Source organism: Chenopodium quinoa, unplaced genomic scaffold, assembly GCF_001683475.1.
Source record: "Chenopodium quinoa cultivar QQ74 unplaced genomic scaffold, ASM168347v1, whole genome shotgun sequence".
NCBI lineage: Eukaryota > Viridiplantae > Streptophyta > Magnoliopsida > Caryophyllales > Amaranthaceae > Chenopodium > Chenopodium quinoa.
The window spans coordinates 1,089,151-1,114,231 of record NW_018743574.1 but is presented as its reverse complement, the minus strand read 5'-3'; the positions used below and the strand labels follow the sequence as shown (position 1 = coordinate 1,114,231).

The 25,081-nt window shown below is 34.8% G+C and overlaps 2 protein-coding genes and 1 long non-coding RNA gene across 3 annotated transcripts; 2 read left to right on the top strand and 1 right to left on the bottom strand.

The window, feature by feature from the left end:
* The first annotated feature begins 10,562 nt into the window (after positions 1 to 10,562).
* On the top strand, positions 10,563 to 13,735 carry LOC110681747. The gene is made up of 3 exons (XM_021857874.1): positions 10,563 to 11,054; positions 11,373 to 12,077; positions 12,182 to 13,735. The coding sequence occupies exons 1-3, from the start codon at positions 10,563 to 10,565 to the stop codon at positions 13,733 to 13,735; spliced, it is 2,751 nt and encodes a 916-aa protein (XP_021713566.1).
* Positions 13,736 to 14,517: 782 nt separating this feature from the next.
* LOC110681746 lies at positions 14,518 to 15,500 on the top strand. Its single transcript, XM_021857873.1, has 2 exons — positions 14,518 to 14,550; positions 14,670 to 15,500. Exons 1-2 carry the CDS (start codon positions 14,518 to 14,520, stop codon positions 15,498 to 15,500), a joined length of 864 nt encoding a protein of 287 aa, XP_021713565.1.
* Positions 15,501 to 16,594: 1,094 nt separating this feature from the next.
* Positions 16,595 to 23,668, bottom strand: LOC110681871. The gene is made up of 3 exons (XR_002503358.1): positions 23,507 to 23,668; positions 22,963 to 23,061; positions 16,595 to 21,023 (listed from the first exon to the last, which is right to left on the bottom strand). It is a non-coding gene; the product is annotated as an uncharacterized LOC110681871 (long non-coding RNA).
* Positions 23,669 to 25,081: the final 1,413 nt, after the last annotated feature.

Sequence of the window (25,081 nt, the reverse complement as noted above, 5' to 3'; positions counted from 1 at the left end):
GTTGCACAAGGATTCTCACAAAGACCTAGTATTGATTATGAGGAGACATATTCTCCTGTGGCGGATGCAACTACTTTTAGATTTTTGATTAGTCTGGTAATAAGAGAAGGACTTGACTTACGTTTGATAGATGTAGTCACAGCTTATTTATATGGCCCACTGAATAATGACATTTACATGAAGCTCCCAGAAGGATTCAGGCTGCCGGAAGCAGCAAAATCTAGTTCTCGAGAACATTTCTGTATTAAATTGAACAAATCTCTTTATGGATTGAAACAATCTGGGCGTATGTGGTATAACCGTCTAAGTGAGTATTTGTTGAAAGAAGGTTATAAGAATGATCCTATCAGCCCATGTATTTTTATAAAGAAATTTGGATCAGGATTTGTTATAATTGCAGTGTATGTTGATGATTTGAATATCATTGGAACTCCTGAAGAGATTTCAGTGACTGTCAATTATTTAAAGAAAGAGTTCGAAATGAAAGATATAGGAAAGACAAAATTCTGCTTGGGGTTACAAATAGAGCACTTAGAGAATGGAATCCTTGTGCATCAATCAACATACATAGAAAAGGTTCTTAAAAGATTTTCTTTGGATACAGCACATCCATTGAGCAACCCTATGGTTGTAAGATCACTTGAAGTAGAGAAAGATCCATTCCGACCTCGGGAAAATGATGAAGAAATTCTTGGTCTTGAAGTACCGTATCTTAGTGCAATTGGAGCACTAATGTACCTTGCAAGTCATACACGACCTGATACATCATTTTCAGTTAATTTATTAGCAAGGTTTAGTTCATGTCCAACCCGAAGGCATTGGAATGGGATTAAACATTTACTTCGTTACCTTCAAGGTATGAAGGATATGGGTTTATTTTTCCCAAAGTTGTCCAAAGAAAATTTGATTGGTTTTGCAGATGCAGGTTATTTATCTGATCCTCATAATGGTCGGTCACAAACTGGATATGTGTTCACATATGGTGGTACTACCATTTCTTGGCGTTCCATGAAACAAACCATTGTAGCTACTTCTTCCAATCATTCTGAGATTTTAGCAATTCACGAGGCTAGTCGTGAATGTGTATGGTTAAGGTCGGTAGTTCAACATATAAAAGAAGTTTGTGGTTTATCATCTGGGAAAGAGGCACCAACAACTTTATATGAGGATAACGCTGCTTGTATTGCTCAACTTAAGGAAGGATACATCAAAGGCGACAGAACAAAGCACATCTTACCTAAATTTTTCTTCACTCATTATCTTCAGAAGAATGGAGATATAAATGTATTGCAGATTCGTTCAAGTGAGAATTTAGCAGACTTATTTACTAAGGCTCTTCCGACAACAACATTCAAAAAGTTAGCTTACGACATTGGATTGCGTCGTCTTAAAGATCTCAAGTGATGTAGTCATGAGGGGGAGTTAATGCGCGCTGCACTCTTTTTTCCTTAACCATGGTTTTTTCCCACTGGGTTTTCCTGGTAAGGTTTTTAACGAGGCAGCATCTTATGCGCATTATAGTGTATTATTTTGTACAGGTTTTGTAGTAAATGTTAGTTATTGTTTTATTCAATATATAGTCATCCAAGGGGGAGTGTTATGATAATATCTAAATATGGATGACTATTATCCCATGTACAATCTAGAATATTCTAGAGTTGGGTATTTGGTCTTATCCATTGATGGAACCCTAGGAAATGTACATTATATATATCCCGTACTAGATGGAATATGAAATATAACGTAACAATCTTCCCTCATCTCTCTTTATTTTCTATTCCATATTTAACAGTATTTCACCATCAACAAAATTTCCAAAAATTGGGTTTTACCACGAACTAACGGATTTCGTCCATAAATCCATTAGTAAGGTCCACTTTTTTAACATTTCCTCTTCATCTCCCCCGATCTTCCATGCCAATAAATTAATTGTTATTTGGAGGTAGTAAAATAATGGAAAATAAACCTTTTTTTTTAATGAAGGTAGTAAAAAAGAATAAGCGGTTATTTAGAGGTGGTAAAAGTCAAAACCAATTGTATATTTTTGTTTGAGGGAAAAAATTAATTGTATTTTATGGAGTTTTAAATACTTTTAAGGTAATTTTAATCTTTCTTACAATAAATTAATGAAAGTACATCTTAATATCTTATTCTAGAATTTGCGCTTTAGCCAATTAAATAAGAGATTTGTCATTTCTTTTAGAATTAAATAATTAAACTGTCACATAAACTATTATTAAATATTATCTTTTGACATTAGATGTTTTATCTTAATTAAAATATAATGACCGACCAAATTCATAATTTACTTTAAAATAAAAATATTAAATGATGAATTACGTACAAGGAATAAAATAATACTAGTAAATTTTATCATTTAAATATATAAAATACTAGATGAAACCCGTGCGATGCACGGTCTGTTTGAATTTTTTAAAATAATTTTTTTACATATATATTTATGTGCTAAAAATTGTTAAATATTTAGATAAAATTCCTGATATTAAAAGATAATATTTTATATTTAATAAATTTAAACTGGATAATCTCATTCGCCAATTTTGCTTACGTGTCAGTTAAATTATTTAATTCTAAAAGAAATTAATAATCTCTTATTTGATTGGCTACCACTAATATTTATTATCCTACGTGGCGCGCTGAAAAAATTAAATCCTTAGTGGCTTAAAAACTCGTGAAAAAACTCCCCTTTATATATATATATTAGATTTGTTGTATAAAATATAAACAAACTGTACATAACACGAGCTTCACATTATAAACAATAAAATAGAAAATAGAGTTAATATAATTATACATAAACAAATAGAGTTTTGTAAGGGGGTGGGACTTTCATTGTACAATTCCTTTTGCATGCCCCCGATTTACAATAATTTTATTGTACATCGAACATTTTGCGAAAAGTGACCTTTTTTTCTTACAAAAGTGACCCTTTATTTTTTACAAAGTGACTCATATGTTTACAAAAGTGACCCTTTTTCACAAAAATAACTTCTTTTTTCATAAAAATAACTTCTTTTTTCACAAAAATGATCATTATTTTACAAAAGTGACCCTTTTTATCACAAAAGTGACCTTTTTTTTTCACAAAAGTGACCCTTTTTTTTTTTACAAAAGTAATTAAGCTACAAATGCAAAACAGAGTATCAAAATCAAAATTCTTTCAAAAAAAAAAGTATCAAAATCAAAATCGAAGAAACTCAGCAAAATTAGAACCTCCATTTTTACGAACAAACCCAACTCACCCACAAAAATTGAACCACCACCATTTTCAAACAAGCCCATTCAAACTTGTTCGAGCATCGCCCATTAGGCAGCCTCCAACACTGCGTGTCTGCGTGACTGTACTTCTAGAGCTTGAGCGGCAACAATGGCGACACTTCCGACTGAGATAATCACAGAGATTCTCTCACAATTACCTATTAAATCAGTTGTACGCTTCAAATGCGTCTATAAATTCTGGAATTCCTTAATCAAAACACCCAATTTCATCCAACTTCATCTCAATCAACCCTTAATTTCCAACTCCGATCGTCATCTCCTCTTCTGTTATCAATCTGTTTATTCTGCAGAATTCGACCATGACAAGATATCTTTCTTAGAGGTCCAGCTTCCACTCTCAATTCAGGGAGTTCAGGTGTTTGGGTCTTGCAATGGCATCATTTGCATTGAAGAGAGAAATAAAAGCAAATTGAAGAGAGAGAAAGCTTTTAGCAATGGCCTTGATAGAGCAAAGTTCATAAAAGAGAATGAGGAGAGAGAAGTAATTTTGGGGAAAAGTCACGTGTGAAATTATTTAGGGAATGAAATTCTTCCTCTTCTTTCTTGCCACACAATAAAATAGTGTAAACCCGCTTTTTTTTTTTTTTAAATATTTATGTTCATTGTATTAACATACAATTAGAATTTGCACCGAAAATAAAATTACAATTAGATCATGACTTTCAAATAAACCTAACATTTTTTTTTTTTGGTAATACAAGTACAATCTAAGAAGGGTTTTAAATGGGCTGAGTAAAAGATTATTGTAAAAGATCAGATTTTTTATAAACAAACCTCAGCTAGCTAATACTTCTCGTAGTCCTAAAATATTAGAGTATCTGTCTATCATAATCAAGGTTTTTAGATATTGTTTCCTAAAATGAGATAGATTATCATTTTTATGAACAGAATCTTTGGATTTGATTTCCTAAAAACTACTCGTATCATATTACTACTACAATTAGGATACTTGCTCACCAAGTTCAATTTGTTCACTCCTACATCATCCCAAACTCTACTTTCATATTTTCCTATATCATCACAAACTCTACTTTCATATTCAGTTTCTACGCAATCTTCATTCCCTTGAAATCTTTCTCCCTTAATTGTTCATCCTTCTTCTTAATTTCTCGATCGATTTCGATGGAGAAATCAGATGAAACCCAAGAAAACACCACCACCACCATGATCAACAAGAAACGAAACAATAATGCTACAACCTCGTCTTCCTTGCCAACAAATCCAAACACCAAAGATGATGATGAACCAAAATCCAAGATACAAAGAGAATGTTACATTATGAGAAACCCTAATTTCAACTTAAAGATTACCTTTGCCAAACCACCTTCACCACAACAACAACCTTTAAACAACAGCAACAAACAACCCGGCGAGGCCTCGAAAACCCCCGTGCACGTGATCAGCAGCAACAACAACAAACCTAAAGTGAAGAAGATCAAGAAGCCTGCTATTAAATTATGTTTTGTTGATCATAATAATGATGCTACTAAAGCCTCAATTATCGAGCATGTGACGCGTAATTTGGGATACAATAAAGAAGATATCAGCGAAGTTAAAGTAATAATGGAAAAGAGAATGACTCCATCTGACATGGCACCTCAACAGGCACGACTAGCCCTCCCGGCAGGTTCAGAAAAAAAGCTAGACGCGTCGTTTCTAACAAATCAAGAGAAAGAGCTTCTTAAACAAGCGGATATCGAAGTCAAGGTCATCATGGGATCGTTCGTGTACAAGATGCCCCTTAGTAGATGGAATTATTTTGATAAAAATAAGAAGAAGAACAACAACGACAACAACAACAACAACAACAACGAGGATGATCCCGGATTTAAGTATGTTTTGAAGTCCGGGAAAGGACGGGTGTGGCCTAGACTGAAGAAGGAGAATGGACTACAAGAAGATGATTACATACTTGTTGCAACGTGTCGACACAACAACGCTCTTCACTTTGTCATCATCAAAGGAAGACCCGTCATGGTATTTGGAACTGCAATAGGCCATAATTACTCTTTCAAGGATTAAGTTTAATTAATTTGTCCAAGACTGTTATCACTCTCATGTATGCTGGAGATTTATTCTGTGTAGTTTACTCGTCATTCAATTAATTCTTTGATTATTATTTGTTAGGGTTGTTTATTTAATTATTTGATTATTATAAGTTTTAGTTTTATCAGGTACGTTTGTTACTTGTTAGGGTTTCTTTAATTTCTGTTATTGAATCAAGTGTTACCAAATTAATTCTTATTTCCTGTCAAAAAAAATAAAAATAAATTCTTATTAGCTTACTTATCCAATTCTTAGATGGTTTGATTATTATTTGTTAGGGTTGTTTAATTAATATCATACGATGTTTAAAAGTATTATGAACTAGTTTTGTGCCCCGTGCGATGCCCGGGTTTGTTTATGAAGTTGATTTAAAACTATACAACGTGACGCGACACTCAAATTTTATTTTATTGAAAATAAAATTCTAAATTAACAATTTTATCTTAAAATTCTATACAAATTTAATTCATAATAAAATTCTAAACTAACTTTTTTATCTTTGAAGTGTATTTAATCTATCCAACGTGGCGCGACACTTGGCGAAAAGTTAGAATGCCAAGTGTCGTTGCCTCGTGACCTGGATAAAAGTTTAGCTTTATATATTAGTTACATGATATGATTATATTTAGCTACACTCTCGGTTAGTTGCATCAAGAAGTTATGAATTGAATTATTGTAATAATTTAGTGGTACCATACACGATTTGTTTGACTTTTTTTAAAATATTTTTTTTTTGCATTAATGTGTTAAAATTTGTTATATATTTTGATAAAATTCCTAATATTAAAAGATAATATATAATAATTAATTAATTTAACCTTAAAAATTTCATTCGCCAATTTTGCCTATGTGGCGTTTGATGAATTATTTAATTTTAAAAGAAATTAATAATCTCTTATTTCACTGGTTGCGACAAAAATTTATAATCCTACATGACTCGCTAAGAAAATTTAGTATAGTCAATTAATAAAGATTGTGGCTTATTATTGGCTTAATTCTTTTCAATATGAGTGTATCTAATTTATTACAGTAGCAATTTTCACTTCCATGTACTAAAGCACTAGAGCTAGAGCAATTTAATTGTGCTAAGAACTCTAATTTCAAAAAAAAAAAAAAAACCAATCAATTTCTGTCAGAAACCTAATTTCATAAAATGACTTTTTGTCAGAAATTAAACTATCTAATAAAATCTAGATTTGTTGAGAAACTACCTAATAAAAAAAATATTGTAAGAAACTACTTAATAAAATGTTAAATGTTGCAAGAAACTATTTAAAAAAAGGTAAAATATTGTAAATTACTACCTCTGCCGAATTTTCACCGCTGGCCCACCTCAAAACACCCCCGAAACCATCACTTTCATCCCCAATAACCACCACGACCTACATGAAATTACCTTCGCCATGCCGAAAACCACCCTCCAACCACAAAACCACCACAACCTACATGAAATTACCTCCACCACACCGAAAGACACCCTCCAACTCGGCCCAAAACCACCATCCAGAAGCACGAAACTACCCTCAATCATCACCAACTCAGTATATCCTTCGGATCCAACCCTATCACCTTGAAAACCAACCCCCTCGGTGGTTTTTGGGGGTATTTTGTGATGGGTCAACGCCATAAAATTAGGATAACAGTGGAAATTCAGCTAAAGGTAGTATCTTACAACATTTTACCATTTATTAGATAGTTTCATACAATTTTTTTATCAAGTAGTTTCTCACAAAATTTAGGTTTTATTAGGTAGTTTTTGACAAAAAGTCCTTCACTAAATCCCCATTAAATTGTGTCAAGAACCCTAATTTCATAAAACCTCCAATTAAATTGAGTCAGGAACCCATATTTAAGAAAACGCCCAAAATTATTAGCCAAGACACAAAAAGAAATGAGCTTAGCTTACTTAGCTTGATTGTGACTTCAGTGTTTGTAATTGGTTGGGAAGGATTTTTCAAATTAAAGCTCATAAAAAATGGGAAAATTTAATTTGTTATTTATTTTTAAATTGAGAGGATCTTATTAAAAAAGGTTCTGTTCTCTTCACCTTATTTTTGTTGAATTGAAATTATTTTTACTGAAACAAAATTATATTTGCTGAACTTAAATTATTTTTACCGAACTTAAATTAATTTTACTAAACTGAAATTATTTTTGCTGAACTGAAATTATTTTTACTGATTTTCTATTATAATTCTTTTTTAAGAAAACTGAATTTTACTAAACTGAACTTATTTTTACTGAACTGAAATTAATTTTACTAAATTGAACTTATTTTTACTGAACTGAATTTTTACTGAACTGAAATTATTTTTACTTAATATTATTTTTTGAAGGTGAAGAGAACTGGGCCTAAGTCTTGATTTGTTAGTTTCAATTCAAAATTTATATATATTTTTTTACTATAAGCAAATCAAAGATATTAATGAACAACATTTTGCATTGACAAGTGTAAAACTCCAAACTATACACTCCAATTGATGTAATTAAAAAAAAAATGAATGAATTAGATTGTACATAAACTAAGAAATCCATTAAATATGGACTTATTGCCATTGCATAAGTTTTGGTGGCCAATTTCGTAAATTTATCATTCTTGGACTATAACTGTGGGGAGTAATTATTTAAAAGATGAATTATATTCATATCATCACATTGAAAAAGATCAGATTTTATATAAACAAAACTCAGCTTAGCTAATAATACTCCTAGTATATAAATAAGTTTCCTAAAATATTAGAGTATCTGATCTTCTTAAATAACGTACCTGATATGATGATATCCTCTCGTACACATCCAATCATAATCGAGGTTTTTAGATATCATTTCTTAAAATAAATTTATCATTTTTTAAATTTTTGTACAAAATCTTTGGATTTTATTTCCTAAAAAACTATCATATTACTACTAAAACAGATATTTTAGGTAACTTGCTCACAACGTTTATTCACTCCTAAATCATCCCAAACTCTTGATTCATTTTTCCTATATATACTTATTCATTAAGCACTTAGCTACCTTCATTCAATTCATTCCCTTGAAATCATTCTCTCTTGTTCATCTTTCTTCTTTCTTGATCGATTTCGATAATGGAGAAATCACAAACCCAAGAAAACACCACCACAACCTTGATCAACAAGAAACGAAGCAATGCTACAACCTTGTCTTCCTTACTAACACCAAATTCATCTCCAATTGCAACAAAACCTAATTCCGAAGATGATGATGAACCAAAATCCAAGATACAAAGAGAGTGTTACATTATGAGAAGCCCTAATTACAACCTCAAAATTACCTTTGCCAAACCATCATCACAACAACCCGAGGCCTCGAAAGTCGAGCTTAAACCCCCCGTGCACGTGATGAGTAACAACAGCAAACCTAAGAAGAAGAGGGTCAAGAAGCCTAACAATAAAAGTGGTAATAATAAATTATGTTTTGTTGATTATAATAAAGATGCTACTAAAGCCTCAATTATTGAGCATGTGAGGCGTAATTTGGGATACAACAAAGAAGATATCAGCGAAGTGAAAATAATTATGGAAAAGAGAATGACTCCATCTGACATGGCACCTCAACAAGCACGACTAGCCCTCACAGCAGAAAAACTTGACACGTCGTTTCTAACAAATAGAAAGAGCTTCTTAAAAAGGCGGATATCAACGTCAAGGTCATCATGGGATCGTTCGTGTACGTGATGCCCCTTAGTAAATGGAATTATTTTGATAAAAATAAGAAGAACAACAACGACAACAACAACAACAAGGATGATCCCGGATTTAAGTATGTTTTGAAGTCGGGGAAAAGACGGGAGTGGCCTAGGCTGAAGAAGGAGAATGGGTTACAAGAAGATGATTACATTCTTGTTGCAACGTTTCGGTACAACAACGCTCTTCACTTTGTTATTGTTAAAGCAAAACCTGTCATGGTATTTGGAACTGCAATAGGGCACACATTCTCTTTTGAGGATTAAGTTTAATTAATTTGTCCATGATTGTTGATCAATCGATCTCATGTATGATGGAGATTTATTCTAGATAGTTTACTCATCAATAATCATCATTCAATTAATTCTTTGATGTTTTGATTATTATTTGTTAGGGTTGTTACGTTATTGTTTATTAGTTTTAGTTTTATTAGGTACGTTTGTTGGTTACATTTATGAATTGTAAGAGTTTAGTAAAGTCAATTAATAAAGATTGTGGCTTATTATTGGCTTAATTCTTTTCAAGTAGAGTATATCTAATTTATTTCAGTAGCAATTTTCACTTCCATGTACTAAAGCACTAGAGCTAGAGTAATTAGGGTTTCTTTGATTTCTTTCTTTCTTTTTTTTTTTTCCTTATTATTTCTTTTATTATAGTTTTTATATTTTGGGTGATTCTGACTTTTGTTAATAGAAAATCCTTGATGTTTTGGTTTCACAATTTTATGCTTGCATAACTCCTAAAGAAAATATGTAAGTCCTTTGCTTAGGGTTTAGTAGTCCTTTGCTTAGGGTTTGTTGTGCGTTTCTTCCGTTGTTGATTTCGTAATCCCCAATTCATTAATTTCTAAACGTATATTCCCAACATCTGATTCGTAATTATGGAGGACGATCTTCTGAAGGATTGGGAAAAATTTAAGTTAACTGATGATGAAAATAAGGTTATTGGTGTGAACGGCGAGATCGAGGATGTGGATGAATCGAAGGAACAACTCCGTCTGGTTTTGGTGGGTAAATTGTGGACAGTTAAGACTTTTAATGTTGAAGCTATGAAGAGAACTCTGCTGGGTATTTGGCGATTGGATGATAATGTTGCAATCAAAATGGTGGATACAAACTTGTTCGTTTTTCAATTTTTTTCTGAACCTGATAAGAACCGTATCATTGAGGGGAGCCTTTGGTTCTTTGATGGTAAATTGCTGGTTCTAAAGGATATTCAGGGCGGTGAACAACCGTCTGAGGTGGTTTTCGATAAATCACCAATGTGGATTAGATTACTGGACGTCCCTTTCAATAGGCGCAATTCTTCAACAATGTATGACATTGGTGAATCTTTGGGTGGTTTTCTTGAATTCGATGATTCGGATCCCCTTGGCTGGAGTGAATTCATGAGATTAAAAATTATTGTTGATGTGAGGAAACCGCTGCGGAGAGGAGTCTTCATTGCAACAGGGAACTCACAGTCAAAGTGGATTGATATTAAATAGGCGATTTTTGCTTTTTCTGTGGCATGTTGGACCATACTGATAAAGAATGTGCAGTAAGGCAGTTGGAAAGAGAGGCGGCTGATACGATCGTATATCAATATGGTACTTGGCTAAGAGCTTCTCCACCTAAACCATCGATGAAGAATTTTACTGCGAGGGAAAAAGAAAGAGTATGGGCTGAGAAAATTGATGTGCTACGTAAGGGTCGAAGTGGGGAAAATGTGAAACAAAGTATTAGACTTGGCCCAGTTGGTGCGGCTAGGAAACTTCTTTTTACCCCAACAAAGGATGGAGCTTCTGCAGTGAAACCGAAGGAGAGGGAAGTTAGTTTGGCGACGGTGCTTGATCCTAGCAGTAATAAAATGGTGCTAAGACCTAAGTGTGTGGTTGATGGTGGTGGTGTTCTTAAGGGAGGGGGTGTTACTAGTGGAGGGAGAATTGATGTTGAGAGTTTAGAGAGTAATATGGAGGGGCATGAGAAGGTGGAGGGTATTCCTTCTAATACTACAGGGGGGGTAATATGGTGGTGGGGCAGGGGGCAACAAATAATATGGGTGATATTGGGGAGCTAGCTGGGACTGGGTCGGTGAAGGAGAGCAGTAGGGGACAGCAGGGGTCTGACTTGAATATTATTACGGGGAAGGACAAGAAAAAAGGGTGGAGAGAATGGAGGAGGGTTACCAGGGAAGCAATGTCAGGGAGGGGGTGGGTAACAATATTACTATGACAAAAAAGAGGGGGCTTGATTTGGGGGAGAGTGATATAGTAATGAATGAGTATGATGGAGTTGAGACGAAAAGAAGAGCTGTTGGGGTTACACTCACTGGGGACAGTTATATCCAAGTAGAGGGTGTTGGGAGAAGCCAACCCCTCGAAGGGCAATGAAAATCTTGAGTTGGAACGTCTATGGGATTGGCAACCCATGGACGGAGAGGACTCTCCGAGATGTATGTTGGAGAGAGAGGCCGAACAAAGTCTTTTTAATGGAGACTAAGGTTGATAGTAGTGTGACGGAGAGGATTAAAAGACGGTGTGGTTTCGAAAATGGCATTTGTCTTAGTAGTGTAGGGAGATCTGGCGGTATGTGTTTCTGGTGGCGTGAGTTAAATGTGGAAATGTTGTCATACTCCATCCATCATTTTAGTGCAAATATACGTGATGGGGATGGGACTCCTTTGTGGAGGGCTATGGGTATTTATGGTTGGCCGGAAACCGAGAACAAGTATAAAACGTGGGATTTGATGCGAAACTTAAAACAGTCGTGTGATATTCCGTATCTCATGTTTGGTGACTTTAATGAAATTGTCAGTATGGCCGAGAAAGATGGTGGAGCGGTAAGGAGGGAATGTTTGATGGATGCGTTTCGGGATGCCATTGACTCGTGTGCTCTTCGTGACTTAGGCTATAAGGGTTGTATATTTACTTGGCAGAGGGGTACCAATGTGGATACGGTCATTCGCGAGCGACTTGACCGCTTTCTTGGGAGTGACGAGTGGTGTTCTATTTTTCCCAATTTTGTAGTACAACATCTTGTTCGAGTAGCATCAGACCACACCCCAATATTGCTAGACACTATTAATTATCACGAAAGGGGAAGAAGGGGAAAAAACTTTTCCGGTTCGAAGCTTTGTGGTTGTCGAAGGATGAATGTGGGGAGGTGGTCTCCAAGGCATGGAAGGATAGTGAAGGAAGAGAACCGCATCACCGGATTGCTTATTGTGCGGATCGTTTGTCTAAGTGGGCAGCATTATCATTTGGAGAGGTGAAGAAAAAGATAAAAGATTGTGAGGCTGACCTTCAAGATGCGCAGGGAGCTCAGGTAGATGCTGCAATGCTTGCGAGATGTGAACAACTTGCGGATGAAATAAATGAACTACGAAGGTTGGAGGAGTCTTATTGGTATGCTAGAGCCCGTGCAAACGAGATGAGAGACGGAGACAAAAATACTGCATATTTTCACAGGAAAGCAAGTCAACGGAAGAAAAAAAACCGAATTGGAGGGCTTTTTGATTCGGATGGGGTTTGGTGTGCGAATGAGGTGCAGATTAAGAATATTGTGCCAAAATATTTTGAGTCTCTATTTTCGACTGACAATCCTTCTCAATTTGAGGCTGCTCTTGAGGGTGTACAGCATTGTGTTACGCAGGTGATGAATAATGCTATGGATGAGGAGCCAGACGCTGATGAGATCAAGGATGCTTTATTTCAAATGCACCCGAATAAAGCACCAGGTACGGATGGAATGCACGCATTATTTTTTCAGAAATTTTGGCACATTATTGGCTCTGATATTGTTGCTCTGGTTAAAAATTGGTGGAATGGTTTGATTGATATTTCGGAGATTAATAGGACTTGTATTGTGTTGATTCCTAAATGTGATGATCTGAAATACATGACTGAATTTAGGCCTATAAGTTGTTGTAATGTAATTTATAAAATTATTTCGAAGACTTTGGCAAATAAGATCAAACCTTTTCTGAATGACATAATTTCGATAAATCAGAGTGCTTTTATTCCGGGCCGTTTAATCACTGATAATGCCATGGCTGCTTTTGAAATATTCCATTCGATGAAAAGAGGGGGTGGTGGGAGACAGGGTAATGTTGCACTCAAGTTGGATATGAGTAAGGCATATGACAGGGTGGAATGGTGTTTTTTGAAGATGGTTATGTGTAAATTGGGGTTTTCTGATGGGTGGGTTCACCGGGTGATGGATTGTATTTCCAGCGTCTCATTTTCTTTTAAAGTGAATAATGAGATATGTGGATCGGTTGTTCCGACTCGTGGTTTACGGCAAGGAGATCCTATTTCCCCCTATTTGTTCCTCTTGTGTGCAGATGCTTTCTCGGGTCTTATTACAAAAGCTGCAAGTGAAAAGAAGATTAGTGGGGCGAGGGTGTGCTATGCGGCTCCTAGGGTGTCTCATTTGTTTTTTGCCGATGATAGTATTTTGTTTGCTAAAGCTACTCTGCAGGAATGTTCGAAAATAGCTGATATTATCAGTATATATGAAAGAGCATCTGGTCAGAAAGTCAATCTAGATAAGACGGAGGTTGCTTTTAGCAAATGTGTAACAATTGAAAGGAGACAGGCGATTGTGGAGGCTCTAGGAATTCGAGAGGTTGAAAGACATGAGAAGTATTTGGGATTGCCGACGATAATTGGGAAATCTAAGAAAGTCATTTTTCGATCTTAAAGGAGAGAATTTGGAAGAAATTGAATGGGTGGAAGGAGAAACTTCTTTCAAAGCCGGGGAAGGAAGTTTTGATCAAAGCAGTTGCTCAAGCCATCCCTACCTATATGATGAGTCTATTTAAAATTCCGGAGGGCTTAATTGATGAAATTCATACTCTTATGTAGGTTTTGGTGGGGATCTACAGTTGATAATAGGAAGTTGCATTGGCAAAGTTGGGAGAAGCTATGTCTACCAAAGGCAAAAGGGGGTATGGGGTTCCGAGATCTAAAATGTTTCAACCAAGCTCTATTGGCGAAACAAGTATGGCGTTTAATGTCTAATTCGGAATGCTTAGCATAAAAAATTCTCAAAGCTCGATATTTAAGAACACTTGTGTTATGGAAGCTAGGAGAGGATATGATCCGAGTTATACTTGGAGAAGTATTTGGGGTGCGAAGGGCTTGCTTCGTGATGGCCTTGTGTGGAGAGTAGGGAATGGGGCTAATATTCGAGCGTGGAAAGATGCTTGGTTAGTGAAGGATGGTAAGCCTATTTGTGTGCAACAACCTGATGGGGCGGAGGAGAACATGCTGGTGCACGAGTTATTGACTGTAAGTGGTTGCGATTGGGATGCTGAGAAAATCAGGGGGCTTGTGGATAATACTACTGCTGCTATGATACTTGCAACTCCTATTTCCCACCATTCAAGATCAGATAGCTGATTTTGGTGCTGTACAAAGAGTGGCTTTTTCTCTGTAAAATCGTGCTACTGGTTAGCCAGAGGGGTCGAGGATGGAAATGCTATGGTGGCCGATAATGAAGAGCTTTGGAAATCTGTTTGGAATATGAAAGGGCCTCCAAAAATTAAACACTTCCTTTGGGGGCGGTAAAAGGTAATCTCTCTGTCAAAGATCGATTGAGGCAACGTCACATTACTGAGAATTCTTCCTGCCAGATTTGTGGGGCATATCGAGAGACTATTATTCATGCTCTCTTTGAATGCAAAGCTGCTGCTGAAATTTGGGGTCATAGTGGTTTGATGGATCAGTTGGCTGATGCTCCAACTGAATCTTTTGCAGAAAGGTGGGAGTGGCTACACAGCAGGGTAGAGAGTAAGGTGTTGCTGCGTATGGCAGCTTTGATGTGGGCTTCATGGCGCTGTCGTAATCTATGGATTTTTGAAGGAAAAGAACCTGATGTGGTGATGCTAGCAACGGGGTATTGTACATTAGTGCAAGATTATGAGGAATATGCCACAAAGGTTTTTAAACTCTCTGTGCAGCAGGTTCAGGGCAGCAGCGTGGTGTGGAAGTGCCCACCTCTGGGATGCATCAAGGCAAATGTTGATGCCTATGTCCCGAGTGCAGGGTCAGCAGGTCTGGGGGTTGTCTTTAGAGATGATAAAGGCTGCCTTATCATGACAGCAACAAAGAGGGTGGAGCTCTCGAACCCCGAGTGTGTGGAGGCACAAGCAGTGAGATATGCGCTGAGGTTAGCACTTCGGTTTGGCTACATTAATTTGTGGGTGGAATCGGATGCTATTAATATGATCAAGGCTATTTCTTATCATGATGGTGGGCTTTCTCCTATTGATTTAGTCTATGATGATATTAGAGTCGATAGAGCAAGTTTTAATGTTTGTTTATTTTCTCATGCTAAGAGGAGTTGTAATACCGTAGCTCATCTTATAGCTAGGGATGATACGGGTGGAAATGCGGAGTATATTCGTTTTAGCAATTTCCCTCAGATTATTGTAACTTTGTCCGGTATGGACCTTTCCTCTTAATATATGATGCTCTATGTCTCCTTTCAAAAAAAAAACTCCTAAAGAAAATCCTTGAGAGACTATTACATTATTGTTAATTTACGTATAGCTAAATCTGCTAATATTTGCAATAATCGCATAATCGATTGAGGGATAATATCTTACACATGCATATGGCTAAATTTCCAGACTAGTTTTGGGCTATAATTGTAATTAATGGTTTCTTCTTGCTAATGCCTAGATTGAACACTTGATTGGTATTTAATGTTAACTCATAAGGATTTTACAATTTGATCAATAATTTTGAGTTAGGTATATAACATATACTTCGTATACAATAATTCTACTGATTTTCTTAATCATCGTATGAATAATTATTTTGGATTTTAGGCTTAAACTTTAAACATAAAATAATTTGTGTTCAAGATTTATGTAAGCTTTTTTTATTTTTTTTATTTTTATTTTTACCATGGAATGTTCTTCAATCCCCAAAATTGAAAATCCGTTAGCATAGGGTAATGAAGAGAAATTAAGTCAAACCTCAGGATACCAAAGTGGAAAATTTTCTAATCCGTATTTGATTGAACAATGAAATCAAGTATACAAGTGTTGTATATAACATTGTAATTTCCACGTCTTCTGATTTTAACAAAGGAGTCGTAAATCCACAGATGGGCTTTGATTGTATAAGACCAGTCTCTTATTGGACCTGTAGATGTCCCAATTTTATTCACTACCCTAGTTTATCGCCGATATAAGCCCATTTCTTTTTTTACTTTTATTTTTAAAAAAAAATAAAATTTGACGGGATCTTAATCATGTAGGAGTGACCAGAAAAAACTATGTAGGCGCATTTTCTTCAAGGTCATAGAGTGACATTTGGTTTATAGTCATAGTAAAAATTACCATGAACAAAAAATTACCATGTTCATTTTGTGACTGTTCTTACACAGTGATTTCTTTATGGAACCATCCAAATGTTCTTAAACTTTGCTACGGTGGACATCTATGATTTAAGCATACAAAACAGTTGCTTCTGGAAAAACCAAAGAATATATACTACGAAGTATAACTTAATCTAAGCTCGATACCTAGCAGGATCAGAGGACAAGATATAAGGAAGTACAAGAGAACAGAAGATTTATATATGTTTATGGTTTTGTTACACATGATGCTAGTTTCATTAAGAAAACTTACATAGTGCTTCCAGTTTCCAACTCCTAAAAACAAAGTCATAGACTATAAAGCCAGAAAGCAGAGAATTAAGACAACTTTCAAGCTCTACATTCATAGTAAGAGCTCGGCTGTTAATCAGAATCATATTGAAGGCTGAGTTTCCTTTGGAGGATGTAGTTAGCAGCCTTAAAATCAACACAATCATCAGCAGGAGCTCCAAAGTAGTTACTGGACTCCTCGGCTGAATTTGGCTTGTAAGAGTTATAACTGTCCCCTGTGATGAACGAAACTTTTCGTGCCATCTGAGGTTTGGCATCATGGTTGACAACATAGTCCACCAACGCGGCAGTTGGAAAAGTCTGATTCGGCCTCACATATCTGAGAGTCGATGAAGGTTCTGCTGCTCTGAAGAAGGATGTCCTGACCACTCCCATCTCTGCTATTTTTGTTGTGTGTGTGTAGTGTATACTGATGTGTTTACCTTTGTGTGGTTGGCTTCTTCACTAACTGAAGGGGGCCTTAAGTAGTGAGTTTTTGGTGCATATTTTAGTGGTCCATAAAGTTATTATAAAGATAAAAATGAAATATATTCCTTCAGGTATGAAAATGACGGTTCAACTCAATTGGGTAGGTTAATGTTCAGGGTGGTTAAATGATTTTAAATTGATCAAAGTTTATCTGTTTACAGAACTTTAGTGTTTAAACAATTAGGAGAAATGGAGAATCTAGTATGCAAATCATTGAAAAGTGAAAAAAAATATCTAACCGAATCACTTAATAATTCCTTCTAAACAATGGTTAATCCGCGTGTACTAATTATTTATAATTCTGAAAAAACACTAGCTAGTGTAAAGAGAACATACCTGAACACTTGCTTTTATTCGCCATCAGGGTGATAATGAAGCAATCCTAGTTCAGCTCCTCCATAATCTAGTCCCTTTTCTATAGTTAATTGTTTAATTTATATCTTTAACCATATTTTTAATCAAGGTAAGGGAAATGGAATCAAATCAAGTAAAGATAGGATGTTTTTCTTGTTAGCATTATCGTGCACTTGTTACACGTGTACTTAGGAGCTCTGGGATAGAAGGAATTAAAAAGTCTTAATGTTGTCCAACTTTGTAGGTTCCTGTAAATCAGGATCAGTACAGAAAATCTATTCCCTATGGTAAAACCAAATTAAAAATCTGATATTGGTGACAAAAGGTGGTAAGTAAGATAATTTTTTTGAAGAACCTCTCTGCATATGTCCAATTGTAAAGTCACTAGAATATGTTAAGTGGGTCAAAAACTCCTCTGATTTTAGAAGCTGACTAAATTAGAGGCAGAGAGTTGAAATATTTTATGTTGGCACACATAGAAGGCATATCCACGACTACATGAGAAAGTGGCTCACCCTAAGCTTTAAACCTGTCATGGGATGAACCAAGGATGGAGCCATGGAGGGAATAGTATATTTCGATTAATAGGATTTTGTAGTATTGGTATATTTTGCAATGGACTTATGGACCAATAAGCTTTATTACAAAGAACCTTTTATCACTTTATTTAGAGGTTAAAAGGCAGACAGGGGATTGAGGAGGAGAAGATTATGGTGAGAGGCCGGGAAGGAAATAGTGTTTAAGGAAAACGATGATATTCCAACAAAGTGGTTTGACTTTAGACGTACTCTTATAGCAACTAACCAGTGAAAGATGATGTTAACGAATAAAATTTGTGGACTTTTGAAGATAAGGAAATTCATTTTGTTATTGGTGATGAATTTTAAGATTCATTTTGTTATTGGTGATGAATTTTAAGGTGTTTGCCTTTCTAAAGCAAACAACCGACTCAAAAACCATTCTCTTTGGGTCATCATGAAGAAATAAGAACAATTCACAAGTGGATCAAAAGTTAACTGAGTCAGATTGTTCATGCACATGACCTTTGTACCAAAAGATCCCTAGTAAACTAAAGGATGCCTAAGTAAGTTTCATAAGACCGGAGTCTCATCATCAGTATCATCATGACATGATCCTTTCGTGGCTCAAGGATGCAGAATAATGTCAGAAAGCTTAATTGGGAAAATAATTCAAAATAAAGTTCAAGATAAGAAAGATTTTGATGGGGTCTGTACCAGTTGTATTTCAAGATTTTAATACTTGTGATCCATCATATGTATATTTCAGAAATGAAAAAAGTTCAATACGAAGTATTAAAATTAACAATTAAGATGGAATATGCTGGAAAAAGAATTTTGGTGGCTCACTCGAACTTTTGGACTTCCATTACAAGTTACTTATTAGACCTTAAGGGAACTTGCAATAATTGAAGTGTAGAACCAGATGCTGCTAAGGAAGAACAGATTGGAATTCATGAATAATCAACAACCTTACCAAGAGGAAAAAATACAGATGCAATCAGAAGGAATCCTTAACTTTCAAGGCAAGATTGTCTTACAGCATCTGTTATGCCATTAATACGAACATACTTTTTACATCCTCATTGGTTTATGCCTCAAGAATTAACTTTAATTGGATTATTTGGATAGTTTTATAGCCAACTTTCCGCCTTTTGTGGTTTCAAACTATGATTAGTTGATAGAGTTGTACACAGGTATGTTACAGGTTCGTATTAAAAAAGGATCAAGTTGTGGTAAAAGAAGCTTTTACATAAAATAAATGCCTGAATGTATTTATATAAATTTGGATAATAGTTATATAGCCAACTTTCCACCTTTTGTGGTTCCTCACTATGAGGATTTGATAGTTGCACACAGGTATATAACAGTTTTGAATTTAAAAAGATTAATTTGTAATAAAAGCAGTTTTTACACAAATAAATAATTGTATGTATTTATATATATAATTGTCTTTTACCAAAGGACCCTTTATAAGCACCTATATCCAAATAATGGTTCAAAATGAGTAACAAAGACAACTAGTTATTACCATAACCTCAATTTGTATACAAGGTATAGCATAATGACTCGGACACAGTATGAAAGAACATATCAAAACTCTGGCCCTAAATGTATACTCAATCTGAATAAGGGAGTTCATGCCTAAAGCGTGCTTTAACTGAAGAAATGTAGCTTGAGGCCTTCATGTCAACTGATTCATCAGCAACAGCACCAAAATAGCTGTCCAGATGATTGACAGAATCATTTTTGCTGTCAGGGACAAGATACGAAAGTGTTTGGATTGATAAAGGTTTTCTGTCCTGATTGACAAGGTAACAAACCGAAGTAGTTGATGAAGGTTTTGGAGTTCGGTAGAATGATGGGATCAGCTTGACCTTCATAATGGAAGTGTATTCAAGTTAAACAATTCTTTGAATTGAAGTTTAGATGCTCTATTGTACACTTGCCTTTTATAATGATATGTTAGGAAGCTTGCCTTTTATAGGGTTCTAATACTGCATTTTGTATTACTATAAGCTATTCAGATTAAGATGAATCCTATAAAGATGGAGGGTGGTTTATTCTATGTGCTTTCAGTTCAAGAATGGTCCACTTGGATTACATATATGCTAAGTCTCCATGAGGTATTTCCAATCAGCCAAGCAATGCAATTATGCAATGCCTTTTTTAGTGGTGAAATAACTGAATAATCTTAATCATCTACGGATTTTATCATAATGATTGTGCCTTTTTTTGAGGTATGATGTTGATTACAGGCCAGTATAATTATCTTCAGCGACACTTCTAGATTAAGTCTTTTAAGTCTAGAAGAAAAGAAAAGAAATTAAATTGAATCATTAACTTATTATTACCAGAATCTATCATTTCATATTTCATATCTGCAGCAACAGATGAAAGAAACATTTCAAGACAGATCATTTTCACATTTTCATCATCAAGAGTTTGACAGTTCCTGCTGATATTTTGTTTTTTAAATTAGATTTATATAAGTGAAACTTTCTCTTTCTCCAACTTGAAAAAATCTGACCCTAACTTAGGCACAAAACTGAATAACTCAGAACAGTATTGTATGGATTCCTTCAATCATGAATTATCGTAATTACTTGGAGAAATTCGACACTATCAGTTAATGAACCATCTAGTATATCTCCAAGTCATATTCAAGAAAGACTAGTCCATACTTTGGTTTCAAAAAGATTTAATGGCGTACCTCCATAAAATCACAAGGTAGGAGTTGGATGAAACTCATGAAAGGGTCTCTCTGACTCTGTTAATTAGTGCCAAATGTTCTTCCTATCTTCACATAGAAAGAATTTTCATGTACAATCAGTCAATATGATCACCATTATCAGAATTCAGCAACTTGTCCAGAGACCAGAGGTCCGTCATATAGAAAATTCGTTGGACTGCGAACTATTTACTTCAAATTCATTGCTCTGTATCTGTTCATCAGTACTTGTTGGTTCCTGCAATGAGCTTGGTGTCAAAATGTCTCTTCATATATTTGTGGAACCAGCATTAAGTGACAGAAACAAATTCAGCAAAGATTCCACAGTTCAATTCATTAATTATCAGATGCATATTACAATGTCATTTCTGTTAATCATATTTTAAATCAAATTGTTTAGCTAGTTCAAAATTTTAAACTATGGATAAGGGAGGATTATTCCTATAGTCCTTTATAGATAGGCCTAATCCTAGTCAAATAATTTAATACTATGTGGTGTGGATAACACTCACTAATTTATTACTTTGCTTTTTCTGCACTTTGAAGTTTGAAGGATTTCAAGGATAGAAAAAACATAATGTACTTATATGTGTTAACATAAGCGAAAGGAATGCTTTTTTGAAATTTTGAATTGTAAGATGTTAGAACCTCCAATTTAGCACGTGCAAGTCTGTTTGATGAATTTTAATATCTACCACAAGAAATTTTAAGACAACTGGTGAGAAAGTGTTGTGCCAATATTTCTATTTCTTTGTATGGTTGATTTATCTGAATCTATGAAAACAAATTAATTCATGAACATGAGCCAACCTAACATTTCATGACTATTCTACTGTCAAAAAAAAAGATTGATGTGTCTGGATTGATAGAGGTTTATGTACAGGCTGACTTATAAACAGAAGTAGTAGATGAAGGTTCTGCAATCCGGTTGAAGGATGCCATTAGCTTCACCTTCATAGAGAAAGCGATATAAAGTCATGCAAATAATTGGAGTTAAAGTCTTTATTCACTGTTCATATTTTGTTGCTAAAAAGCATGTCTATATAGGAGTCTGCTGCTGCAAGACAACATAAGTTTACCAGTTTAGATTGATCCTTAAGGGATAGATGATGGTTAAATCTTTGTAACTTTTACTGAAGGGTAGTCCAAGGAAGAAAAAGTATATCAGTTTTATTTGATATATTATTAATCAATAAAGCAGCAATATATACTTCGTTTAAGATACGAGTATATATCTTGCTTCATAGTTAACATATAATTTTTACGCAGTCAGAAGATTGGCCGGTAGGACTAAGATTTTTTTAAGGCATATTGTTGATAACAAGCCAATATAATACTTTTCTAAAAAGACAAGATTTCCCCTCAAATCATCAATCTTTATGTTTAATTATTCCAAATTAAAAGAAAGAAAAAAGAAATAGAATCCAGAACAGTATCATAAAATTGCATGATATTTCCTTCTTTTCAGTAATAGAAGCAAGAACCACTAAGAAAACCATTTTTTTTTATTTTTAAATTATCTGTATGCTTTAGGTTCATGTATGCTACCCCATCCATCCCAAAATAAACTTCCACTTCGACTCTGAAAGATGCAGAAATTATTCTGTTAATCTGTTTGTAATTTCTTCTTATGTCCTAAAATAAATTTCTTCATTGACTTAGGAACAGAACAAAACACATGGACCAGTATATTATAGAATTCAGTTTATCTACTTAACCCTCCAAAGACTTTAGATCATGCACCAACTTGTGTACAAGAAAAACAGCCTATTGGCTAATACAAGTAATACTGCAACAAGGTGGAATAGAGCAAAATGCACGAAACAGTACATTATATTTTCAGTTTTGTTCATGGCCATATCAGTGGAGGCAATGGTATGTCTGAGACAACGAGAGCTACTATAATTAGGTTTAAGCAATTTAGCTTCAGCAAATTTTCACAGCAATACACATAAAAAGATAAGACTGTCCAAGCTAAATTTATTGGACTGCTGCAAACTTATTTCAAATTTATTCGACTTGTTATTATTCTCCCAAATATATCCACATCAGTTAAAAAATACTGAAATAGTGCATCTGTTGGCTCCCTGAACTGTTTACTGATATAGTAATAAGATTTTCGTCGTGTTAGTTATAAATCGTAAACTATGGATAACGGAGGATCAAAGTCATCTCACCTACGCAGCTCCACTAAAGCACAGGAGATTTGCTGAATCCTAGTTGTACACTTCGCTAATTGTATACGTGGAGTAGATAACACAGAATAATTTATTATTCTGCAATTAAAAATTAAAAAGTCACTTTCACAAGATCAAAAACATGATATGCATATCAAAAATAAGACATTAGACTCAATTCTTCTAGTATAAGATAATTGTATTAGAAAGGTGCTTTAATCTTTATCCTTTAATTATACTTGAAATTAAAAATAGAAACAGGCTCAACCAAATAGTAAGGAAATTAAATTAAAATAAACCCTAGCTTATCTCAATCGGTAAAATCAAGAATCATAATACGGAGTAGAACATTACACTCCTTTCATTTCATATTTATACTCTAAAAACAAAATTGTGCGAATCAAAAACACCACATTCATCATAAACGATAAGTCTATTCGAAAATTAAAATGCGATTCGATTAAAATCCAATCAATTGCATCGATTACTGTATAATTGACAAGTAAATAATCATCAATTCATCGATTAATTATGTAACCCTAACCTTTGCGCTCGAATTTCTGCCGAATTCTGATTGAGAAGGAAACCTAGGAATTTGATTTTGTAATTGCCGCGAAAGAAGTTCACCGACATGAAACGTAGCGCCAGAAGGCAAAATTGATTTTCATTTTGCTCATTTGGCGTGCTACCTTTTATTATAGGCCGTTTGTCCGTTACTTTTTTTTTTTTTTTGTTTTTTTTTTTTTTTTTTTAACAAACAAGCTCATAAAAAGCCTATTAGAGCAACTCCAATGGTTATTGTTAGGAACTTGTTTATAATTTTCAAAATTTTCTAGTTAGATCATTGGAGTTAAAAATTACAATTAGCTTGTTCAAGCAAATTAGCTTGCTGAGAAAAAAATATTTCAATTTTTTTTAGAATTTTAGAGATTAACATATTAAAAATAATTAAATTTATAAAGCTAATTGAGAAAATCAAGCTTATTTAATCAACAAGCTAGTAGCTAATCATTGGAGTGCAAAGCTACAAAAAAACTAGCTAAAAATCATATGTGGCATGGCAAGCTAATTTAACAATTAGCTTACCATTGGAGATGCTTTTACACTTTGATTTGTCGAATGGATCACACACTCGGATTGTACATACTATATACAACTCCGTTTCAAATTAATGCATACCTTATTTATTTATTTATTTAATAGTATTTTTAGATTTGATTTAATTTAATTTTTTATCATATACCAAGAATAAATTGTTTATTTATTTTATATATTCATAACACTTTTCAATTTCACCTTATATTCTTGATTTTTACAAAAAATGTCACCAAATGTCCAAATGGCTAGCGAACGTCAACTTCATTAGTCATTATGGCTTAGAATACTACGTGGCAACCACTAATTAATTAACATTTTAATTATGAAGTATTTGATTATTTATTAAACAAAAAACAATCATCCCAACTAGCCACCCTAACCTCCTCACCCCCACTCCCGGCTAAGCAACATGACCCCCTTACCTCTACATTGCCTAGCCTCGATTGATCGGCATGCAGCCTACCCCATTCTCCTGAACCTTACCCCTCCTCCCATTTGCCCCACCTTAACCCCAAATCCCACCCGAAACACCTTGAAAATAGCTTACACCCCGAATTGACCCATGTTCCCTATTTCCAGCCCCATAAACCCTAAAACCCACCCAAAAAACCAATTCAACCACTTAGAAAATGGGTAAATTTAGTGTTTTGGATGGTTGGATTTTTAGGTAGTTTTAGGTGGGGCTTAGGGTTTGGGGGTCCCGGAATTAAGGGACAGTGGGTTGATTTAGAGAAGGGCCTATTTTTCGGCGGGTTTGGGCTGCAGGAAATGAGAGAAATGGAGCGTCGAGGTTGGGGAAAGAGTGGAGGTGGTTTGGCGGGATTGTGTGCCGACAACGAGTGTGGAGCAAGGGGCTTAGCGCCGGTCAAGATGGGGAGGGTGGCTGACGGTGTTTTCTTTCCTTTTCATTTTACAATAATGAATTAATTTAATAATTTAAAAGAAAACTAATTAAAATTTGCCATGTGGCATAATTAGGCTTAATGACTAAAAGAGTTAGTCGCAGTTAATCATTAAGGGC

Excerpts from the sequence above, each read along its gene's own strand:
- LOC110681746 (XM_021857873.1), top strand. The coding sequence starts at position 14,518 with ATGGTGGCCGATAATGAAGAGCTTTGGAAATCT. Across the intron at positions 14,551-14,669 it reads ATGAAGAGCTTTGGAAATCT|ATTTGTGGGGCATATCGAGA; the intron begins GTTTGGAATATG and ends TCTTCCTGCCAG.
- LOC110681747 (XM_021857874.1), top strand. The coding sequence starts at position 10,563 with ATGTTGGACCATACTGATAAAGAATGTGCAGTAAGGCAGTTGGAAAGA. Across the intron at positions 11,055-11,372 it reads CTTCTAATACTACAGGGGGG|TTATATCCAAGTAGAGGGTG; the intron begins GTAATATGGTGG and ends CACTGGGGACAG. Across the intron at positions 12,078-12,181 it reads TAGTACAACATCTTGTTCGA|GATGAATGTGGGGAGGTGGT; the intron begins GTAGCATCAGAC and ends TGGTTGTCGAAG.